At 46.1% G+C, this 22234-nt stretch overlaps 3 protein-coding genes and 1 long non-coding RNA gene across 4 annotated transcripts; 2 read left to right on the top strand and 2 right to left on the bottom strand.

Annotated features, from left to right (window-relative positions):
- The first annotated feature begins 1894 nt into the window (after positions 1-1894).
- Positions 1895-7815, top strand: LOC117848697 (ABC transporter B family member 11). Its single transcript, XM_034730209.1, has 12 exons — positions 1895-2193; positions 2472-2526; positions 2975-3150; positions 3330-3551; positions 3623-3861; positions 4046-4571; positions 4658-4931; positions 5026-5656; positions 5731-5959; positions 6398-6664; positions 6745-7008; positions 7103-7815. Exons 1-12 carry the CDS (start codon positions 1921-1923, stop codon positions 7733-7735), a joined length of 3789 nt encoding a protein of 1262 aa, XP_034586100.1. The 5' UTR covers positions 1895-1920; the 3' UTR covers positions 7736-7815.
- LOC117848700 (uncharacterized) lies at positions 2790-5618 on the bottom strand. Its single transcript, XR_004638917.2, has 2 exons — positions 5483-5618; positions 2790-5268 (listed from the first exon to the last, which is right to left on the bottom strand). It is a non-coding gene; the product is annotated as an uncharacterized lncRNA (long non-coding RNA).
- Positions 7816-8400: 585 nt separating the features above from the next.
- On the top strand, positions 8401-10265 carry LOC117850999 (uncharacterized). The gene has a single exon (XM_034732895.2). It carries the CDS (start codon positions 8689-8691, stop codon positions 9994-9996), a length of 1308 nt encoding a protein of 435 aa, XP_034588786.1. The 5' UTR covers positions 8401-8688; the 3' UTR covers positions 9997-10265.
- A 147-nt stretch (positions 10266-10412) lies between these two features.
- Positions 10413-13183, bottom strand: LOC117851000 (uncharacterized). Its single transcript, XM_034732896.2, has 5 exons — positions 12825-13183; positions 11943-12099; positions 11259-11309; positions 11020-11115; positions 10413-10586 (listed from the first exon to the last, which is right to left on the bottom strand). The coding sequence occupies exons 1-5, from the start codon at positions 13019-13021 to the stop codon at positions 10527-10529; spliced, it is 561 nt and encodes a 186-aa protein (XP_034588787.1). The 5' UTR covers positions 13022-13183; the 3' UTR covers positions 10413-10526.
- Between the last annotated feature and the right edge of the window lie 9051 nt (positions 13184-22234).

The following is a 22234-nucleotide window of genomic DNA, read 5'->3' as shown; positions in this document are numbered from 1 at the left end:
CTTCTAAAAAATGCTATCTGAAAGAAAAAAAAGGATCATGGTAGTAAAGTCGTCTGGTAATACCGTACTAAGCCATTTCGAGCTATTCAAATTTTTGCGGAACCATATAACTTAAGGAGAAGCCCAAAAGGCTATTTTCTGATTGACCTTGGCATCTTGACTGAACCCCTTCAGGAACTTTACGTGCGCATAACCTTGGAGACCAATAAGTGGTATTACAACCATGATGACTATTGAGACCTTCCAATCTGAAGCAGTACATTGGATAATTACAGCCAAGTTGTCTCCCACTAGACGTCGCAAATTAAGGGCATCAATGCAAAGTCTTCCACCGAGTGCTCCGCTGCAAGAGATGAATATGCCAACTTTTAGTCTATGATAGAATCTTGTGGTTATCAAAACATACGTGTAACTGACCTGGAATTGATCGAATCATCAAACCATGCAACTTCCTGGTGCACTATACTTTGAAATGGTAAAGCCCGGACACGCTCTATGAGCTTCCCACCAACTATTGCAAACAGAAAGCTATTTGCGAGCCTTGATACCATACTTAACTGTACCGAGTCCGACAGACACTAAACTCCAAAATCTAGAATCTTTGGCTTGTTTGTCGAGTGGCTCATAAAAAACTGTAGCAGCACTAGCCAGTACTAAACCAGTAGTTGGAATGATGGCTCCATGAATTTCTGCTGCTAGAGAACCGAACACAAGGGCTGAAGTTTCTAGTTTATTTAGGCTAAGTAGACGTCCAATTGGCGCCTTCTTGAGGGTCTTGCCATCATCATTTTTCTTATCGCTATTTGTGCCATTGTATTTAATTGATTCAGTGGACACAGTCAAGCTAGGGGGAGGCATCATAGTACGTCGACTGATATATGAAGAAGCGAGTCAATTTGCAGCTGATGCAGTAGTTAGTATCAAAACCGTAGACTTAAAATTTGAATTTTAGATTTGAAACTTGCGTCGATTATTTGAGCACCAAGATGACACCAAATGAAAAAAGTTTGAACTACAAAATTATAGATCTCGTCGAGATCTACAATTTTCATAAAATTTATCTCCATCTGAGTTCATATGAATTAGTTATGAGTTTTTGAAAGTGTATAGCTCAGAGGAGGGAACTTACTGCCGGTTAACTTCCGCCGTTTCATTTGGCTATAGCCGTTTCAATCGGCAGTATAGATTTGTGCAAAATACTAAAATAAAAAATAAAAAAATAAAAAAAATCTGGATATCTCGAGGCCGTTCTTTCGGTCGCCGGCGACGGCGAGGCCTTTCGTTGACAGCGTTCTGACGCCGACACAAACAAATATGCAACGCAGCTTGGCCTGCCAAATGACTAAACAAGCGGAAAGCAGCTGGTTTGATGCTCATGGCGCCCAAACAAGGATCCTGCGCTCAAGCAATCTTGTCACTTTGCATTTGGTTCATCCTGCCACCTGCAAACGAGCATTGTTTTCTTTGTCAAACGAGCAGTGGTTACCATCACCATGATTCAGTCATGGGCTGTGTACACCTTCACGATTAGCGTTAAAAGATAAATTAATAATCTACAGTAACAAATTTGACATGAATGCTGACTGAAGAAGATAACAGCTCACGACACGTACACCATACAAATGCTTGCAACTACGGTCGAGTACCACAATAATGCTTCTATGTTATTGCATTGGACTCGAAAAGTATGTACGTTCTACTCACCAACCCTGCCGGCTGACGACTTGGACGCTTATCTGCACAATTGTCGTTCTTGCGAATGCAGTTAACTGCAAGCAAACAAGAAAACAGCACTTGCGAAAAAAAAAAGAATTGCTTAATTAAAAACACCATACAAAACGGCACTACAAAAAGGGTTACTCTCCATAGAGAGCCATGCATATGCAGCAGGGCGAGAACCTGGCACCGGGCAGGCACGACATGGCAGAAGAAAGCGCCGCAACAGCTGCTGCTGATGTAGTGAAAGGTGGTGAAGGAGAGGAGAATGGCAAGAAGGCCATGACGATGGCCAAGGTGCCGTTCTATGAGGTGTTCAAGTACGCGGACAGCACCGACGTCGTGCTGATGCTGGTCGGCATGGTTGGGGCGCTGGGCAATGGCATGTCGATGGTGATAATGACCATCATCTTCGGGCAGATGATTGATGCCTTTGGGGCCGCAACCCGGGACACGATTGGTCACCGCGTCAACAAGGTACAGCCCTCCACAAGCCATAGCCTGTAATAATGTTACGGAATCTTGTTATATAGAAAATTTACCGATTGTTGCTTATAACATAGATACCAAAATTTGATACACATTATCATGGTCTCAGTCTATATTACGTAAGTAATCATAACTGCTTTTGTACAAAAAAAATTGATGAAAAATATTGTTTAGATGCAATCTATTATCCAGAAGACAAAAAATCTTGCTAACCTTCCTGGCTAGTTATTGGATGTACTAGTAACACCGCTGGCATTTTCTTTCAGGCAGCTCTAAACTTCATTTACTTGGCCATTGGAACAGGGTTCGCTGCTTTTGTCCGTGAGTATAACTGATATACGCAAATTTTTCGTGGATACTTGAATGGCCCACAGAAGATAGATTTGTTAAAACTGAAAATGATACTTCTCTCCCAGACACCTAGTTTCAGTAGCATTTCAGTATCATAGTACAACAGTACAATTTCAAGGATCATTTTGTGTGAGCAAGCCACAGTATCATATTTGACCATGTATAATCTACATAATATCGGAAAACTTTTGAACTAGGAATCATATTGAGCAAAAAAAAAATTCAATATCACATCACCATAATCAATTATTTCAAATATTATAGAAATAGTATAATGCCTATGAATAGAAATCCAAGTATCAGATCATCCACTAGTACTTTTGTGGACCACTACGAATTGGGATGCACTGAAATCATTCCTAGTATCTTACATAATGCTCAAATGCAAATACATGACGATAACACCAATGCTTACCAGAGGTGTCATGCTGGACAATGACTGGGGAGAGGCAGGCTACTCGGCTTCGATCTTTGTATCTCAAATCGGTCCTTAGACAGGATATGACATTCTTCGATGTAGAAATGACGACTGGACAAATAGTCTCTAGTATATCTGCCGACACGACTCTAATTCAGGGTGCTATTGGTGAGAAGGTAAGTGAATAAACCTTGCATCCTCTTCAATGATTTACACCTGATACAAAAAAAAAAATGATTCGATGCTATTTCTGTGATGCTTCAGCTTCCTTCCTATTGAAAAAGCTGTTTTGTTTGTTTCTTTTTTCCTTTTGTTCTTTTTTGAATGACCACATTTCAGATCCTCATGTCTTTAGGTCGGCAGGTTTCTACAGCTTGTTACAACTTTCTTCGGTGGGTTTGTGCTGGCATTCATCAAAGGCTGGCTTCTAACTCTTGTTATGCTCTCTACTATACCACCATTTATTGCTGCTGCTGGAATTGTGGCAAAGATGCTGTCCAAAATATCTAGCCAGGGTCTAGCATCATACAGTGATGCAGGTGATATTGTTGAAGAAACAATTGGCTCCATAAGAACGGTAGGCCCTATGATGATCATGCACTACAGATGATTAGTTTGCGACTGACTTGCATCCATATTTAATAACAGGTGGCTTCCTTCAATGGTGAAAAGAAGGCCATTGTCCTGTACAACAATCTGATAAAGAAGGCATACAAAGGAGCAGTCAAGGAAGGGGCTGTCCAAGGCTTTGGCATGGGTTTACTTTCATTACTATATTTCTCCACTTTTGGATTAATTATATGGTACGGCAGCAAGTTAAGCCTCACTAAAGGATATAGTGGAGCAGATATCCTAAATATCATGTTTGCAATCATGATAGGTGCAAGGTGAGCATTCATACTGAGAATGTCCCAGCCTAACAGTTGAGTTCAACAAATAGCCGGCCTTGTTTTAGCATTTTACATGTAAAAAGCCAATAGTAGGGTATCTGCCTATGATGCATGTCCTAGTACTTTATCACAAAAAAAATTATATCTGTCTAACATGAAAACTTTTAACTGTTTGGGATAGATCTTTAGGTGATGCAACACCCTGCATAGCTTCCTTTGAGGAAGGAAGAGTTGCGGCTTACAGATTGTTCAAAACAATCAAGAGGAGACCAGAAATTGACTGTGAGGATAGTACTGGCATTGTATTAGAGGACATCAAGGGTGAAGTAGAACTGAAGGATGTGTTCTTCAGCTACCCAGGCAGGCCAGATCAACTGATATTTGATGGATTTTCAGTTCATGTATCAAGTGGCACAACAATGGCCATAGTCGGGGAGAGTGGGAGTGGAAAGTCAACCGTGATCAATCTGGTTGAGAGATTTTATGATCCACAGGCTGGAGAGGTTTTAATTGATGGAATGAACATCAAAAGTTTCAGGCTAGACTGGATAAGGGGGGAGATTGGCCTTGTTAATCAGGAACCCCTGCTCTTCATGACGTCCATCAGGGAGAATATTACCTATGGAAAAGGGGATGCAACCTTGGAAGAAATCAAGAGAGCAGCCGAGCTTGCAAATGCAGCAAGCTTCATTGAGAACTTGCCTAATGTACTTACATGAACATGATCTGCGAAATAATAAGCTACTGTAATGTATAAAACTATAAAACTGATCATGCATTCATATGATTTCAGGGTTATGACACAACAGTTGGACAACGAGGTGCTCAGCTTTCCGGGGGACAGAAGCAGAGGATTGCGATCGCGAGAGCCATCCTTAAAAATCCAAAAATCCTTTTGCTTGATGAAGCAACTAGTGCATTAGATTTGGAGTCTGAAAGGATAGTCCAAGATGCGCTAAATAGGATCATGGTGGGGAGAACCACACTTGTTGTGGCGCACCGTTTGAGCACTGTAAGAAATGCTCACTGCATCTCAGTTGTTTCTAAAGGAAAATTAGTAGAACAAGGTAACTACCTCTTGAACACATTCTTTAACTTCCTTTTGTGAGAAAAGGGTCAAAGAAAGCTTATTCATTTATACCGTATTACCTCTAAATCTAGGGCATCATGATGAATTGGTAAAGGATCCTAATGGAGCATACTCTCAGCTTATACGGCTGCAAGAGACACAACAACAAAATGACCGCAAGTCAGATGCTAGATTATCAGGCTCAGCATCTAAAAGGAGTGGGTCACTCAGACGATCAGTAAGTAGAAGTTCAGGAGGGAGCAGCCGTCATTCTTTAAGTCTTCCCTTCGGGGTTCCTAGCCCCACAGAACTTCTGGAATATAACTTTGCAGATGCTGCCAGACAAAATGAAAATGCTGATGATAAGGTACCAAATAAAGCACCAATGGGGCGCCTAATTAGCCTAAACAAACCGGAGGCTGCAGTTCTTCTATTTGGGTCTATTGCAGCAGCAATTGATGGAGCTATCTTTCCAACAATCAGTTTAGCAATGGCTAGTGCTGCTAAAATATTTTATGAATCACCAGACCAGCAACGGAGAGATTCTACCTTTTGGGCATTGCTGTGTGTTGTGCTGGGTGCAATCGCTCTGATATCAAAGCTAGTGAGTAGCTTTCTTTTTGCAATAGCTGGTGGGAAGCTTATAGAACGAATCCGAGCTTTGACATTCCAAAACATAGTGCACCAAGAAGTTGCTTGGTTTGATCATCCTGCAAATTCCAGGTAAGTAATATATATTTTGATCTATTCATGGAAATGAACGCTCAATATACTAACCTTCACTTTCATATTAACAGTGGGGCACTTAATGGAAGGCTATGTATTGACGCACTTAATGTAAGACGTCTAGTAGGAGATAACTTGGCCTTACTGGTCCAAAGTACTGCAACACTTATTTGTGGAATAGTAATAGCAATGGTCGTAGACTGGAAGCTTTCATTGGTAATCTTAGTTGTGATTCCTTTAGTGGGTCTCCAGGGTTATGCTCAAGTGAAGTTCCTACAGGGGTTCAGTCAAGATGCTAAGGTCAGCTATAAATTTGCCTCACTTTCCTTTTCATGTTCAAGGTACAAATATTTCAATCATGAAATGATATAGTGTTGTGTTGTTCACTTGTTCCTAAAAAACCATGAGTTGCTGTTCAGTTCCATTTCCACAAGTTATTTTACCTATGGTAAAGAGTCCTAAAACTTAGATTTGGTAGATGCCTCATGCTGGAAAATGGTAGACAAGTTAGCATATTTCATTAACAGTAACAACTGTATTTGAGCACCTTTTTCAGTTTAATATGGATTCCACTTGTAGTAAATATCTTCCTTCTTATCTTATTTTTGGCGGGCGCGCCTCGAATATCCTTGGCACTTAATCGCTACAAAGCGATGCACGCTTTGTTTTGTGCAAATAAAGTGGGGGAGACCTTTTGTCTAAAAACTTCCATTTCCTGCATCTGGCATGTGCTTGTAGACAATGTATGAGGAAGCAAGTCAAGTTGCAACTGAAGCAGTTGGTAGCATCAGAACAGTAGCATCTTTTTGTGCTGAGAAGAGAGTGATGGACAAATACAATCAGAAATGCCAAGCTTCTAGGGATCAGGGAATTCGAACTGGAATAGTTGGAGGCCTTGGTTTAGGTTTCTCATATCTGATGCTATATGCCAGCTCTGCTCTTTGTTACTATGTTGGTGCAAAGTTTGTTAGTCAGGGCAAATCCACTTTTGGTAATGTCTTCAAGGTAAGTAATAGTCATTGTTTTTTTTTCCTTCTTGGTGCATATATTATTTGGTAAGTATGTTTCAAATTATTGGAATGCAGGCTTACTTTGCTTTAGTTTTAGCCATGATTGGAGTAGCACAAACAAATGCTATGGCCTCTGACTCAGCTAAGGCAAATGATTCTACTACTTCCATATTCTCAATCTTGGATAGAAAATCCCAAATTGATTCAAGCAGTGAAGAAGGTTCCACCTTGGTGAATGTCAAGGGTGACATTGATTTTAAGCATGTCAGCTTCAAATACCCATCCCGTCCAGATGTTCAAATATTCACTGACTTCACCTTGAGCATTCCCTCTGGAAAGGTCTACACTAAACCAGTATCTTAATATGTCGATTTATGTTTTTTATTAGGTAATTATTGTTCCACAGACTTACATGGAACCCGTCTTATTGCAGACAGTTGCACTTGTTGGTCAAAGTGGTAGCGGCAAGTCCACGGTGATAGCTTTATTAGAGCGCTTCTATGAACCTGATTCTGGTGTGATTTTATTAGATAGGATGGAAATTGGTAGCCTAAAGATCAGTTGGTTGAGGGATCAGATGGGATTGGTAAGCCAAGAACCAGTGCTTTTCAGTGGAACAATCCGTGATAATATAGCTTATGGGAAGGAAGAAGAGGTAACAGAGGAAGAGATTGCCATGGCTGCTAGAGCAGCCAATGCCCATGACTTCATCTCAAGCATGCCGCAGGGGTACAACACAACTGTTGGAGAGAGAGGAATGCAACTGTCAGGTGGCCAAAAACAGCGGATAGCTATCGCGAGGGCTATCCTGAAGGACCCAAGGATACTTCTTCTGGACGAGGCGACAAGCGCATTAGATGCTGAATCAGAGCGCGTTGTTCAGGATGCATTGGACCGTGTGATGGTTGGCAGGACAACCATCATTGTGGCACACCGCCTTTCAACAATCCAGGGAGCTGATATGATTGCAGTTCTGAAGGATGGCGTGATTGTGGAGAAAGGAAGACATGAAAAATTGATGGGCGTGTCTGGTGGAGCTTATGCTTCACTTGTTCGCACCATGTAACAGATTTGTGCTATGCAATTTATTCCTATTAATTGTTAGAAATTTATCTATTTATGAAAGAATTTTCAAGTAATATCTAATTGCTAGTGCTAGGTCCCCCAATGTGTTTAAATTTTGCACAGAGCATATTAACTGACCAACAAGTACTCATAAACAATGGCATGGATCAATCATTCAATTGCACTGAATTTACGTACAAGAGCATTTAAAATTTTAAATCTATGAAGCTACACATTGAAATGCAAAATTAACTAAGTTCAAAAGAAGAGGTGGTTCTCGGCTCATGCTGAACCAATCTTGTCTTCAACAACGCAACGCAGGAATCAGGAACCAAAATATGGCAACTACATTGACAATAACCTAGCATTCATCCTCCATTTCACGCATAAAGACAGGTAATGACGAAACTCGAAACTGCTGGCGAAGAAGCAATTCGTACTAGGATACAATGTGCCGGATGGTTGCTGCTCGGTACTCAGCAAATTAACTCAACAAAAAATCAGTGATTTTCATTTCGACTCGAATGGCTCTGCATTTGCGCATGCGAACTAACTACTAAGCAGGTGGAAACTACATGAATGCAGTAAGAAATTCAGAAGAGTAAAAAGCCATACGAGAGCAAGCGTACTCCTGCTGGGAGGGGACAAGGAGGCGTACCGCGCGGCCATGCCGGATCCGAGATCAAGAAGGCGCCGAGTATCGGGGGCGATGGAGAAGCCTCGCCGCGAGCGCCACATGCTAGCGGCGCCGCTGGTCGGGGTCGGGAGTTGGAGGGGATCGACGGCGACGGGGACGACCGGACCGCCAAGCCCACGAGAGTCGCTGGGCCGCGGATGGTAATGGGCTAATAGCCAGCAACCTCATGCTTTCCATGGGCCCAAGGCCCAAACATGCTTTACACCTTATGAGCTGGAAACGGGATCTCTGGTTCCCGCCGCCACCCGTTATTTCCGATGCCGGCCACCGCCGCGACACAGCGCCGTCGCCACCGCCCGAAGAAGTTTCTCCACAAGCCGAAGCCCCCGCCGGAGCCGCACCCGTTCCTCGTCCATCTCAAGTCCCTACCTTCCCCAATCGCCGCCGCGGCCGCGCTCCTCTCCGCGCCGCGCCACCTCCACGACCACCCTTTCGCCGCATGCGTGCTCTACCGCCTCGCGCGCGCGCGCCTCTTCCCGCTCGTCCTCCCGCTCCTCACCGCGCTTCGGTCCCTCCGCGTCCCGCTGCATCCCACCGCCTTCGCCGCCCTCATCGACCACCTCGGCGCCGCGTCCCGCCCGGACGCCGCGGCCCTGGTCTTCCGCGCCGTCCCGGCCTTCTGCTCGCACTCCAACACCACGTTCCACGCCCTCCTCCACTCCCTCGTCTGCAACGGCCGCGTCGACGCCGCGCGGGACATGCTCCCGCAGGCCCCTAAGCTCGGCGTCCGGACCAACGCCGTGTCCTACAACATCATCCTCAAGGGAGTCTGCCACCGGGACGGGTTCGCGGGCGCCCGCGCGGTGCTCGAGGAAATGCTCGCCCGCGGCGTGCGGCCGACGGTGGTGACGTTCAACACGCTGGTGGGTTCGGCGTGCCGGGAAGGGGAGCTGGCCACGGCGGAGCGGCTCGTGAACGAGATGGCGCGCCGGGGCGTCACCCCGAACGCCGTCACATACGCCCTGGTGATGCAGGGGCTCTGCGACGCCGGGCTGTACGACGACGCCAAGAAGCTGATGTTCGACATGGAGTACCGGGACTGCCAGCCCGAGGCGGCGAACTACGGCGTTCTGATGAGCGCGTGCGCGTTGCGCGGGGACGCCGACGGCGTCAGGGGGCTGATCTCCGAGATGCGCAAGCGGAAGTTGAGGCCAGACGACGCGAGCTACAACGTCCTGATAAGGTGCCTCTGCGACGCCGGCAGGGTCGGCGAGGCACACAGGGCGCTGGTCGAGATGCAGCTCAAGGATGGCGCCGCGCCGAGCGCGGCCACGTATCGCGTCCTCCTCGACGGGTGCTGCGAAGCAGGCGACTTCGAGCTGGGTCTGCGGGTTTTCAACGCGATGCTGGCGAGCGGCCATTACCCTCTGGCTCGCACGTTCCGGCACCTGGTGAGAGGGCTCGGCGAGGACTGTAAGGCGGAGGAGGCATGCTTTGTCTTGGATCAGATGGCGCTGAGGGGGGTGCGGCTGGATGCAGAAGGCTGGCAGTCCGTTGCTGCATGCGTTTGCAGCGGCGGCGCAAGTGAGATGGAGCGCATCGACGACCTGGTGTCATCATCTTGATACTCAGTTCGAGTAACATCGTTCTGCTTCTTTTTTTGAGATAATTGTCAGGTGGCAACTACTATTAGATGTATCAAAATTTCTTCTTTTTTTTCCCTGTTTGTGATGCCTGTTTTGCAATAGTACTGTATTTAGCTGAGCCCCTCTGACTCAAGACATCTTTTTTTGTCTTTTTGATCATGTGAAAAAAATATTCCTGTAATGGGTCGATGACCCCTTCTTTTTGCGCCCGCTGGATGAGAAAAATAATGTTAGTTATTAATGTGGAAGATTACTGCGGCCTAACCTAATCAGTTTGTGTCAGCGCTCAGCAAACGCAATATCTTAAACAACTTCTAAATAAGCCCATATTACAGTTTGAGCAATTCTGCAGAATCTAAAGTCCTGCCAGAAATTAGTTTTGAAGCTGTCGATCGTGAGAGTAGACATATTTCTCATAGACAAAATGTACAAGGGAGATTTTTTTAACAAAAAGGTTTAATATATTAAGACAATAGAATTCGTGTACAAGGCAAATGCCAACTATTTTCTTATACAGATTTTCCCACGAAATATGCAACAGTACAACCAACAACTGCTCCTGCAAAAACCTGCAGCAACGAAAAAGGTAATGGAATTAGTGACAGTAAAAAGATGATGGAATGAAATAGATACCGATGATGCGTTGCTGACAAATCAATCATAATAGCAAGATACATACACCCAAATTATCTGTTGCAGACCAAGAATAAAAAAATGTTTTCTTTGGTCATGGTGATTGATGAAATAGCTCCACATTAGCAATGGAACAGTACCATATTTTAAGGATGAGAATTAAGTCATGGACATGTACCACATTTACTGTGTAATGAATACTCCCTCTGTTTTCAAACTATAGGTCGTTTTGGCTTTTCTAGGTACATAACTTACTATGTATCTAGATATGGTGTATATCTAGGTTGATAGCAAAATCTATTAACCTACAAATGCCAAAATGACCTATAATTTCGGCCGGAAAGAGTAGAAGATATGTAATAGACCTACCTGAAGTGGACTGTGTCCAAGAGGTTCCCGTAGCGGCCTAAAGGTTGAAATAATTGGATGCTCTGGCGGGAAATCACAAACTATTTGATTTAACAACTGCAACAAAAGTTAGTAGACTGGATTAGAAGATAGACATCAATATACCAGTGCTATCATGCAAGTTCAAAAAGGCAGTGACAATACAGTGCATTAAGATAATGCCTTATGCTCACAATATGCATAGAAATTCACAAGCTTACCGCAGCTTGGCGACCTGTGTGCCATCTGATTCCTGATGCATCATACATTACCTATAAGAAGAAAATATAAGCATAGGAACATAATCGTAAAAGAAAAAACTAATGCTTATGGACAAGATGACCTTTTTTACATTTTTTTTCTAAAATACAGCAAGAATGCTTAACATGAGTAAACCAAAGGAGGATATATTAGCACATGCTAGCATGTCAAGTTCCTGGCATAGTTTACGAATGAGTAATGACACCAGTAGATGTTCAGCTGGTATTGTTCCAGAATGCAGAAGCTCTTATCCATAAGCACTTTGTCAGATTGACAACCGAATGGCTTTGGCATGCAAGTGCAGGCAAAAGCACTACTGAACAGAAGATGAATGCTGGCTACTAGGGAAGTCAATCGCTGTCATGAAGGATGTCCATGTTCATCACAGATGGTGGCAAAATGTTGACATTACTACTTCAAGTTTAAAAAGGAAAAGATAATCCATGCCCATTCCCAGCAATCAAGAGAACAAATAGGTTTTAAAAACAACAAATGATAAAGAGAAACTATTTGTGTTTGTAGGAAGGAAATTAGACGCCAAGTTGCCAACATCAACAGTTCTAAAAAGGAATGCTTCCAGGGTTGCAATATCACTCGCTTATACAAAAAGAAATTCATGGAACCTGATTGATTTAAGTACATACAACGGCAGCAAAAACCAATGCAAGGGCAAATGCAGAGCTATCTGCGCCTTCTTGTTGACCCACAGCAACGGCCAAACTTCCCACAGTTGCAGAAAGAGATGACATGACTCCAGCTGAAGTAAGAAATTTCCTTGCATCCCATCTCTTCTCTTTTAACCTGCATGTCTAGGAAGAACAAATTACAGATTAATGGAACAGCAATGCAAACTCTCTAACTTTAAAACTCAATAATTACGAACATCCAGCTAAATTCAATCAGCCTATCGTTAATGCCACACAGTCGTCATTCAGATGTAGGTGCTGTCAGAAACATATCTTGGGGTTCAGTTTGCAATTTTGCAAGTGGGAAACAGTACAATCGGACTTCCTCTCAAGCTGGTAGTGCAATCAAAATTCATGCTGTGTGGCCTGAAATAGGAAGTGCTACTCTCGTGCAATATGGCAATCAGCCTTGCTCGAGTGCCTCACTTTTTCACTTGGATTCAGAAAGGCACATGATGACAAGAGTAATTTTATAGAAACGACATGAGGTTACTGACTTTATACAGATGGCATAGTCTTCTCCACACCCTTCCAAAAGTCAATGTTCATCTCCACTCTCCAGCATGAAACTAAGCTTCCCGAAAGTAAAGCACATTCCTTGCTTCCACTCCACATCACACGAGAGAAAACCCTCAATCCAAGCCTTCGGCGTAACCAAAAAAAGGGGGAAAATCAACTTTTCGCGAACCAATCCCAACCCGATCGCAAGTCGCAACCAACCACCACCTAGAACGCGCATCGACAGGGGAACCGGAGCAATCGCGTCGGAACCAACGACCAAGCCCCCGTGCGTTAGATTAGATCTAAGAGAGGGAGAAGTGGGGGGAAGGTGGGGCGCACCAGATGGAGAGGAGGTTGATGAAGTTGGCGAAGGCGAAGGCGAGGAGGGCGACGGCGAGGGGGAAGTTGCCGCCGCCCCCGCCGATGGCGCCCGCGCCCCCTGCTCCCGCCAGGTCCGCCGCCGCCGCCCCCGAGGAGGCGGTGGACGGAGCCGTGCCGGCGCCACGCGCCGCGGTCAACATCTCGCTCCCCCTCATGCCGCTGGCTCTCTCACTGGCTCCCCCCTTGTCCCTCGGCCTCGTCTCGTCCGTCGCCGATCGGGTCGCGAGTCGGGGACTTGGGGTTGGTGCTACTGGCCTTGGTGGCGTCGCGTCTCGCGTATTCTCTGCGTGTGGGGCTTCCTTGCCAGTGGGTGCAGGGCTGTTTGCGGTTGGCTTGGCCTTTGTGGAAGTTGGTTGGCTTGGCCTTTGCCGACAAAGGCTAAATGAGACAATTCGTATATGACACTAGAAAAATTACTAATTTTTTTTTTAAAAAAATTTAGTTCCTTATTTAACACCAAATTTAACTTTCGTTTCTTATATAACACTTTGTTGGATTTTTCGTCCAGGATAGTTAAATATCCTGCGAAAAGATGATTTTGCCCCTGTGGACTCCACCACCCTTCTCCCTCCTCTCCTCCTCGTTCTCCCTCCTGTACTCCACACTGCACGGGCTCGTCCACACCTCCCCCGACTGTCGCCCGGCCGCGCCTCCCCCGCTACTCCACACCGCCGCCGCCCACCGGCTCGAGCCACTCTCTCGCACCGCCATCTTTTTCGCTCGGCCTGTGCGGCCACACTGCCACCACCGCACCTCGCGTCGTCACACGTCTTCCTCAGTTGGCCCGCACGGCCAAGCTGACAACACCAACGCAGCATTGCCCACTGATTTGCTTGCTGCTGCTTTGGTGGTGACTGGTGGATTTTCAGGCAATTGAATTGGGCATCAGCTTGATGGATTCGATGGATTTGGTGCTTAGAGTTTGGGATGAGGTAGGCATGCAGCAGATTGAAAGGGAGGAGTAGAGAGCTGTTGCTCTTGAATCCGGATCGACGTTTTCATGTTGCAGAACCTTCTCCAGCTTACTTGCAAGCTCGTCATTATCCACTAGCCGCAGCATCTCTGTGAGCAGCTATGGCAAGAGGTATGACTACACATCTCCTTCAGCTCCCTTTTCTTCCTTTGCTGTTGCGGGTCCTGTGGCTCCCAGACCTGTACCGGCGCCTGTGGCCGATGGCGTAGGGCGTCTTGGGACCCTTGCCACCGCACCGGCCAGGAGGTCGTCAGGAACGACGCCTCGGCGCGGCGGCAGTGGTGGGGCTTGGTGGAGCAGACGGCTACCATGGCGAGCTAACTGCCCACCAATCCGCGCGGGCGAGCAGAAAGGGGTCTTCGACAGCGATGAGTGGGAAGGGGAGAAGGGGCGGCAGCGGGTGGCTGCAGCAACAATAGGCTGAAAGGGGATGTCGGTGTTTTATACCCGGCAACCTATCGAGGGGGTACCCGAGGTAGTGTTTTATGCGTGGGGCTCACTGAAATCAGGAACTTGAAAATGAACTCGAACACACGATTTAGAAAAGTTCGGGCCGCTTATGTCGTGTAATACCCTACATCCTGTGTATTGGTTGGATTGTATTAATCGAACTTGTTTGGAGGGGGTCCCTACCTCACCTTATATTTCCGGGGGCAGGGTTACAGGTCGGTTGTTTATAAGAATACTAGTCGGATTCGACTAGAGAGTCCTACTCTAATTGCTACGAGTAGTTTCCTAATCCTCGACTAGTTCTCATCCTCCACGTAGACCACGCCATCCTGCATCGTAGTTTTCATGTCTGACATGTCTCGGTGTACAACTCCGTATCTAGGACTATCCAAACCTTCTGGTGGGTCCATAGATGTATAGACGACAAGTCCCCGAGTACTTTTTAGTTAAATATAGCACTCCTGAGTAGTTTTGTAGGCTTCTCCGACTAGTTTATGGTACTCTTTGAGTACTCCATCGGATCTCAGTCTTCAAACGTACTCGAGTGCTGCCATGTGGCTAGAATGTGCTCAAGCCTCGTTTAACTTGGTCTTGAATCTTCAGTCTTGATTTGTTCATGGAAGTGCGATGATTATCACACTCCATATGGAGTAGCCCCGAGCCTTAGGTTGAATCGAAGAATCAGGCTGAGGGTCAATCTTGTAATTTTACATCTCTTTTTCCTTTAAACCTAAAGAAAAACCTTTTTAGCCGATGGGCACGTGGCACGCAGCCCCCGAGCCATTACACGACTAGTTTGGGTATAAGGGTCAACCACTAGTCAATGTGACCGTTCGCCAACAGTAACCTTATCTTCTTCCGATAAATTTGGAAACTGTACTCCGTTGTGAAATCTTCGGGCATTTTAAAAAATGGAATAGCAGCAAGAGCTGCCGGTGATTAAGGAGGTCATCAAGCTGGAGGATGACGAAGAACCTCCTGTTGCGAGGGCCAAACCCATCATGATGCAGACTACTTAAAAGGTGGAGACGGCAGTCAAGGCTAGAAAGGATCAAGCTGCGATCCAGCGGGTCGCGCCGAAGAAGCAGTCGCCCACTGTCAAGTACGCGCGCTTGGCGAGGGAGCCCTCTATAAAGATAAAGAGGTCCACCAAGTAAGTACCGGGTATTGATTGTGACTTGATGTTGCTGTGTAGTGTGTTTTGACACTTGTCTTATTTTAGGAAATTCGTCGGCGTGGATATAGGAGGCCCGAGCCCGAAGTCCGCAGCTGATGGCAGTAGCCGCTTAGCCTAAGATCCTGTCCCGGTGCCTTCAATTCCGCTGCCAGAGGAGCAACCTGCACCAGAAGTAGCTCCAGGTGTTGTATCCCTTGTCACTGAGCTTATGCATGATGCCATTGCGTCACTAAACGTTGTTGTAGTGCCAGCCGCCGAGCTGCCAGTAGCTGAACCCATCACAGCGACTACTTCTGTTGTGGTGGCTACATTGGTAGCCCCCGAGCTGGAGGCAGAGATCAAGATGGAAGTAGCGAGTGCTTCTGGAGCTGAGGCTACACTTGTATCCCCAGAGCCAGAAGTGGAGGTTGAAGCTGCCGAGGCTCTGCAAGTGTTGGCTGTCATCCCACCGTCTAAGACAGGACCGTCTACCAGCCGCGGCATGGCCTCTCACTTATCTTCTGAACCTGGTCCTTCAACTAGCTGAGCACTAGTTCCTCTTGGTGCGCCAATCGCCGAAGAGCACAAGAACCGTGGATAGCTGAAGGGGTGGATCTGGAGAAGATCCAGCTTCTTGCTGACCCTCTAACCACCGTGGAGATGAAGGCCACGGTCATGGAAATGCACCGCCGTGTAGGCGAGTATACAGTTGTAAGTTTCAGTTCTACATTTGTCTTTGACTTGAAATTGGTACTATTTACTTATACGAGTACTTGCTCTATTTCTGCAGAAACTGATCGAGCGCTCCCGCTGGAAATCAGAGATGATCCAAGGCTATGGAGATACCATCATGCGGGCTCAAGCGCTTGAATAGGAGCTAGCCAAAGAGCGACAGTAATCCTCCCAGCTACTCATGACATACGAAGACCAAGCTGCCGAGTACCGTAACCTCGTCCAACAAGCCGTGGAGGGGAAGGACCGCCTTCGGAAGTGCAACAAGGCGACGAAGCATCGATTCGAAGGTAACTTGTCACCTCCTGCTGGTATTCAAGTACTAATTTGTACTTGACGATTCTGAGTTGCTCTTTGTGTTGTTCTTGTAGCATTCATGAAAGAAAAGGCGAATCTCCAAGGCCGCATCACGGACTGGCAGAACTCATATTACAGAGTGATGGAGCAACATGACAAGTTATCTGCTCTGTATGAGACTTTGGAGCACATGCTGGAGAAGGAGCAGAAGATGCAGACCGATGGAGAAGTCAACCTTGTGAATGCCATGATGTCCATCCAGGAGCGTGAGGCTAAGTTGAAGGTGACCAAGCTTGCTTTGAAGGAGCTGACAGAAGCCGCTCAGCCCATTACTGATATGGTGGAGCCCCTAACGGAAGGCGTGGAGCCCTGTCCGTTGGCGGAAGTACTCAAGGAGGTGCCTGCAAAGATCACCGGGGACATCCAGAAGATGGTAGAGTCCATCTTAAAGTAGCTATTGGCGATGGTGAAATCCTTCTACCCGCAAGCTGACTTGGCTCTAATTGCGGAGGAGATCGCCCAAGACTGCTCTGATGAGCAGTTTTAGGAGTACCTGCAAGAGGTGGCACCCATTGCTAAGGAGGTAGCCGGTCAGATAGATCTTGAGTAGTTGTTATGAAAAAACATGAAGTCATTGTAATACAAACATGTCACGAGTGAAATGAAATGTAAATTATTTGAAGTCTTGTCGCAAATTGTATTGCTTGTCGACTTGTTTGTTTTAGTGCATCTCCCAAACTACCCTGATAGTTGCTCGTGCGGTAGTTGTGAGTGTCTATGCACAAAACTACTTTGGTGAGCCTCTTTAGATACACGATGTATAGTACTATTAAGCTGCAACACCTTTTTGTGGAGCGCAAGTACTTAGGTTCTAGCTAGTGAGCCTCTTGAAACGAGTAGACTCTTTAGGACTTCATCAATCTGGAGCCTACCTTTACAACCTCTCTGGGTTGGTCGGGTGTTGTGCTCCGAAGACCTGGAACTACAGACTTGTTATTACAAGCTGCGGCTAGATTTATTATTACAAGCTGCGACTAGATGGACTTGTCTAGATGAGATCTCGGGTAGTATAGATAACTTCCAAGTTACTGACAACTTCTTTTGCAAGACCGTCGATGGAAAGACTTGTCCAAGGAGCTGACTAGCTCATTTTTTGTGTGCGTAGGCTTGCTTTTGCAAGTCACTGCTTATCTAACGAGATGAATAACCCGAAAGATATGTGTGCTGACTTGTTATTACAAGCCGTGTGTGGACAATTTTGTCCAACGAGTTGAAGAACTTGGAAAAATTCTTTGCAAGCTTGTGATTACAAGCTGCGAGCTGGGCGGTAGTACCCGGGGAGCTAAATAGCTCAGCGATCTTGTTTTTGTAAGTCGCAGTCAGGCAGAGATTAGTCGTTTTATGACAAGAAATAACTCTGCTTTATTAAATTGTAATTGTACAACTAAGGCTGATGGCCAATTTACATGAGTATGTAAACTATGGGTAGAATCGACACAAGTGCTCGATGTTACACGAGTTGTCGACTTCTCCAACAGAGAGAGTTTAGAGCCAATACGACCCAAGCTCAGTGACCTTGGAGACGATGAAAGGACCCTCCCATGGCGAATTTAGCTTGTCTAGCCCCTTGATGTCTTGAATACGCTTGAGGACCATGTTGCCTGTGCTGAACGAATGCTCTTTGACGTTACGATCATGATAGCGGCGGATTCCGTCAAGATATCTTGCTGACTGGACGAGTGCTGCACATCGAGCTTCTTCGAGGCTGTCTAAGTCAAGACACCTTATTTCTTTAGCTACGCCCTCCTCATACTGCTCGACTACTGGAGATTTCGACATGACATTTGCAGGGAGGATAGCTTTTGATCCGTAGACTAGGAAGTGGGACGAGTACCCCGTAGGCTTGCACAGCTGGGTGCGAAGCCCCCAGAGTACATTGGGTAGCTCCTTGATCCACTTGCCTCCTTTGGTGTTTCCAATGTCCTGTAGTTGTTTCTTGAGAGCTTCCAGTAACATCGTATTGGCATGCTCAACCTGGCTATTGGCTCGCGGATGAGCGACAGAGACGTACCGGATGTCGATACCGCTGTTCTCGCAGTACTCCCAGAACTCGTGATTGTTGATATTTGAGCCTAGGTCTGTGATAATACGATTGGGGAAGCCGTAGTGATGAACAATTTTGTCAAGGAAGTCTTTCTACTTTCGAGCAGGTTACTGGCTTCACCTTGATCCACTTGGTAATTTGTCTATCGCCATGAGTACTCAATTGAACCCTCCGAGCGCCGTAAGCAGCAGGCCAATCATGTCTAGCCCCCAGCATGCGAAGGGTTAAGAGGGTGGTATAGTGATTAGCTTGTAGGCAAGGACATGTTGTTGCTTGGTGAATAATTGACACCCTTGGCATCGGCGGACTAGTGCTTCAGTGACGGCGAGAGCTGTAGGTCAATATAATCATGCTCTGAAAGCCTTGCCCATGATTGTTCTTGAGGAATCGTGGTTGCTGCAGATACCCTTGTGGATCTCCTCCAGTATGTCCTTATCATTTTGCTGTGAGACGCACTTCATGAGTACTCTTGATGATGCACCTCGTCTGTAGAGCTTATCCCCAACTAGAACATAGTTCTTGTTGCGTCGCGATACTTGATCTGCTTGTCTTGTCTGGAGGTAACTTGTGCTCCTTAATATGGTCGATGAAGGTGTTCTCCAGTCTACATCGATCATGATAACCTCCCGGTCTGGCGCATTGTGGCCTCGATCAGGTATTTTTGAAGGTGCCGGCTCTGCTATGGATGGTTTGTGTAGTTCATGGATGAAGACCCCAGCTGGAACTTGAGCACGAGTAGAACCAAGCTTGGACAAGACGTTTGTGGCTACGTTGTTATCATGAGCCACATGATGGAACTCCAGACCAGAGAACTTGTTCTTTAGCTTGCGTACCTCCAGGCAGTATGCATCCATGTTCTCTTTGTGGTGATCCCACTCGTCGTTGACTTGATTGATGACCACGAGCGAGTCGTCATAGACCAACAATTGCTTGATTCACAGTGAGACTGCTAGGCGAATCCCGTGCAGAAGCGCTTCGTATTTAGCTTCATTGTTGGATACCTCCCAGAAGATTTGCAGGACATATTTAAGTTGTTCGCCTTTGGGAGAGATTAAGAGTACTCCTGTATCGGCACCCTCGAGCTTGAGTGATCCATCAAAGTACATGACCCAATATTCTGGGCATTCTGCCAGTGTTGGTACATGATTTTCCCGCCATTCAACCATGAAATTGACTAGTGCTTGTGACTTAATGACCGTCCTTGACTTGAATTCTAGGGACAATGCTCTGAGTTCTACTGCCCATTTAGAGATCCTTCCTGTTGCATCTCGATTATGGAGAATTTCTCCCAAGGGGAAATCTATGACGACGGAGATGTTGTGTTCTTAGAAGTAGTGTCGTTACTTTCGCGAGGTGAGTAGTATTGCGTATAGAAACTTTTGAGCTGGTGGGTACCTGGATTTTGAATCTGACAATACCACGTTGATGAAGTAGACGGGCCTTTGTACTTTGTATACGTGGCCTGGTTCTGGTCTTTCGACCACGATCGCTGTGCTGACAACATTAGTAGTTGCGGTGATGTAGAGCAACAAATCTTAATTGGGGTTTGGCGCCGTAAGTATCAGTGGCTTTGAAAGGAAGTCCTTCAACTGATGAAGGGCTTGATCTGCCTCCTCGATCCACTGGAATTTATCTTGTCGCTTGAGTAGTTTGAAGAAGGGTAGTCCCCGTTCTCCAAACCTTGAGATGAATATGTTGAGAGCCACCATACACCCAGTCAACTTCTGGACGCCCTTGACGCACGATGGGGCATGCAAACTGGTGATGGCGACGATCTTCTCGGGATTAGCTTCGATTTCTCGATGACTAATGATAAACCCAAGTAGTTCTCTGGAGGGTACACTGAATACATATTTTGTCATGTTCAGCTTCCACCGGAACTCTCGCAAGCTTGCAAAATTTTCTTTCAGATCCACAATCAAGTCATCAGGATTTTTGGTCTTTAAGACCACATCATCCACATACGCTTCTACATTGCGGTGTAGTTATTTTTTTGAAACACTCCTGGATGGCTCGCTGATAGGTGGCGCCTGCGTTCTTCAACCCGAAGGACATAGTAGTATAGTAGAAAGCTCCGTATGGGGTGATGAACGCGGTCTTGATTTTATCTTTTTCCTTAAGGGCTATCTGGTGGTACCCTGAGTAGCAATCAAGGAAATAGAGTAGAGCGCATCTAGCCGTCGAGTCGATGACTTGATCAATCTTAGGAAGCCCGAAGGGATCCTTTGGACAGTGCTTGTTGAGGTCTGTGTAGTTGACACACATCCTCCACTCATTGTTGTTTTTCTTTCAGACCAACATAAGGTTGTCCAGGCAATCTGGATGATAGACTTCTTTTATGAAGCCAGCCACGAGTAGTTTGGCCAACTCTTTTTTGATCGCTTCTTTTCTGTTTTGGGCGAATCGGCATAGTTGTTATCATTTTGGTGTAGCTTTGGGATACATATTTAGTGAGTGCTCAATGAACTCCTTAGGCACCCCTAGCATATCTGATGGTTTCCATGCAAAGATGTATCAGTTGACCCGAAGCAAGCTGACAAGCACATCTTCCTACTTGGGGTCCAGCCCTGAGCTGATCAGGGTTGTCTTGGAGCTATAGCCAGTCTCAAGGTCAATGGCTTTGATATCGGCTTCACTTGTCGGCTTGACCTTGCTTGCCTCCAACTCTTCTCTGGGATCTCGAGTTCTGCTAGGGACAATTTCTTGGAGGCGGCGAAAACTTGCATCATCGAATTCGGCACTTAAGTAGTCGCTGCCAACTCCACAGCTTCGGTGTCGCAGTCGTAGAATCTTTTCAAGTCTCCACGCAGGGAGAGTACTCCCTTGGGTCCTTGCATTTTGAGGACTAAGTACGAGTAATGTGGGATGGCCATGAATTTAACCAATACAGGTCTTCCAAGGATAGCGTGATACAAAGTTTAAAAATCAGTTACCACGAACCAGATGTACTCTATCCGGTAGTGTTCTTTGGTCCCGAAGATAACTGCCAAAACCATCTGACCAAAGGGTACAGCCGTGTTGATTGGGACGATCCCGTAGAACGAGGAGTTTGTTGGGGTAAGCATATCGGTGACATCCAGGCCCATCTTCCTCAAAGTCTTGGCGAAGAGTACGTTGAGACCACTGCTGCCGTCGATGAGTACTTTTGTGAGTTGAGAGCCTGCGACTACTGGATTCAGGACGAGACGGTAGTGTCCTGGGTCGGAGAAATTAGTCCACTGATCCTTCCTGTAAAAGGTGATTGACACCTCTAACCACTTGAGTAATGTAGGCATTGCTAGTTCAGTAGACATGATCTCTTGGAGGGCTAGTATTTGGGACCGCTTCGTAGTAGTACCCAGCTATGGCGGAACCGCCCAAATTAACCTGACTAAAATACACTTAAGTCATCTGACACGCGATCATGCACTTTAAGCAAGTCAACTTGGTCGACCGTCGGATTTCATCCAATAAACCACTTACTCAGGATCGAGAAGCATTGCTCACATGAAGTTGAGTGGCGTAGAGATTATAACATTCTCATCACATTAACATAGTTCAACAACTTATTACATCAGAGTTTTCAAAACCCAAACAAGCTTGCAAGGTTGTAAACAGCGAAGATGTAAAACAACGGAAGCTACACGACGATACACGATATCATGCCGAAGCCGATC

This window comes from Setaria viridis, chromosome 3 (assembly GCF_005286985.2).
Source record: "Setaria viridis chromosome 3, Setaria_viridis_v4.0, whole genome shotgun sequence".
Lineage (NCBI taxonomy): Eukaryota > Viridiplantae > Streptophyta > Magnoliopsida > Poales > Poaceae > Setaria > Setaria viridis.
This window is presented reverse-complemented; position numbering and strand designations above follow the sequence as displayed.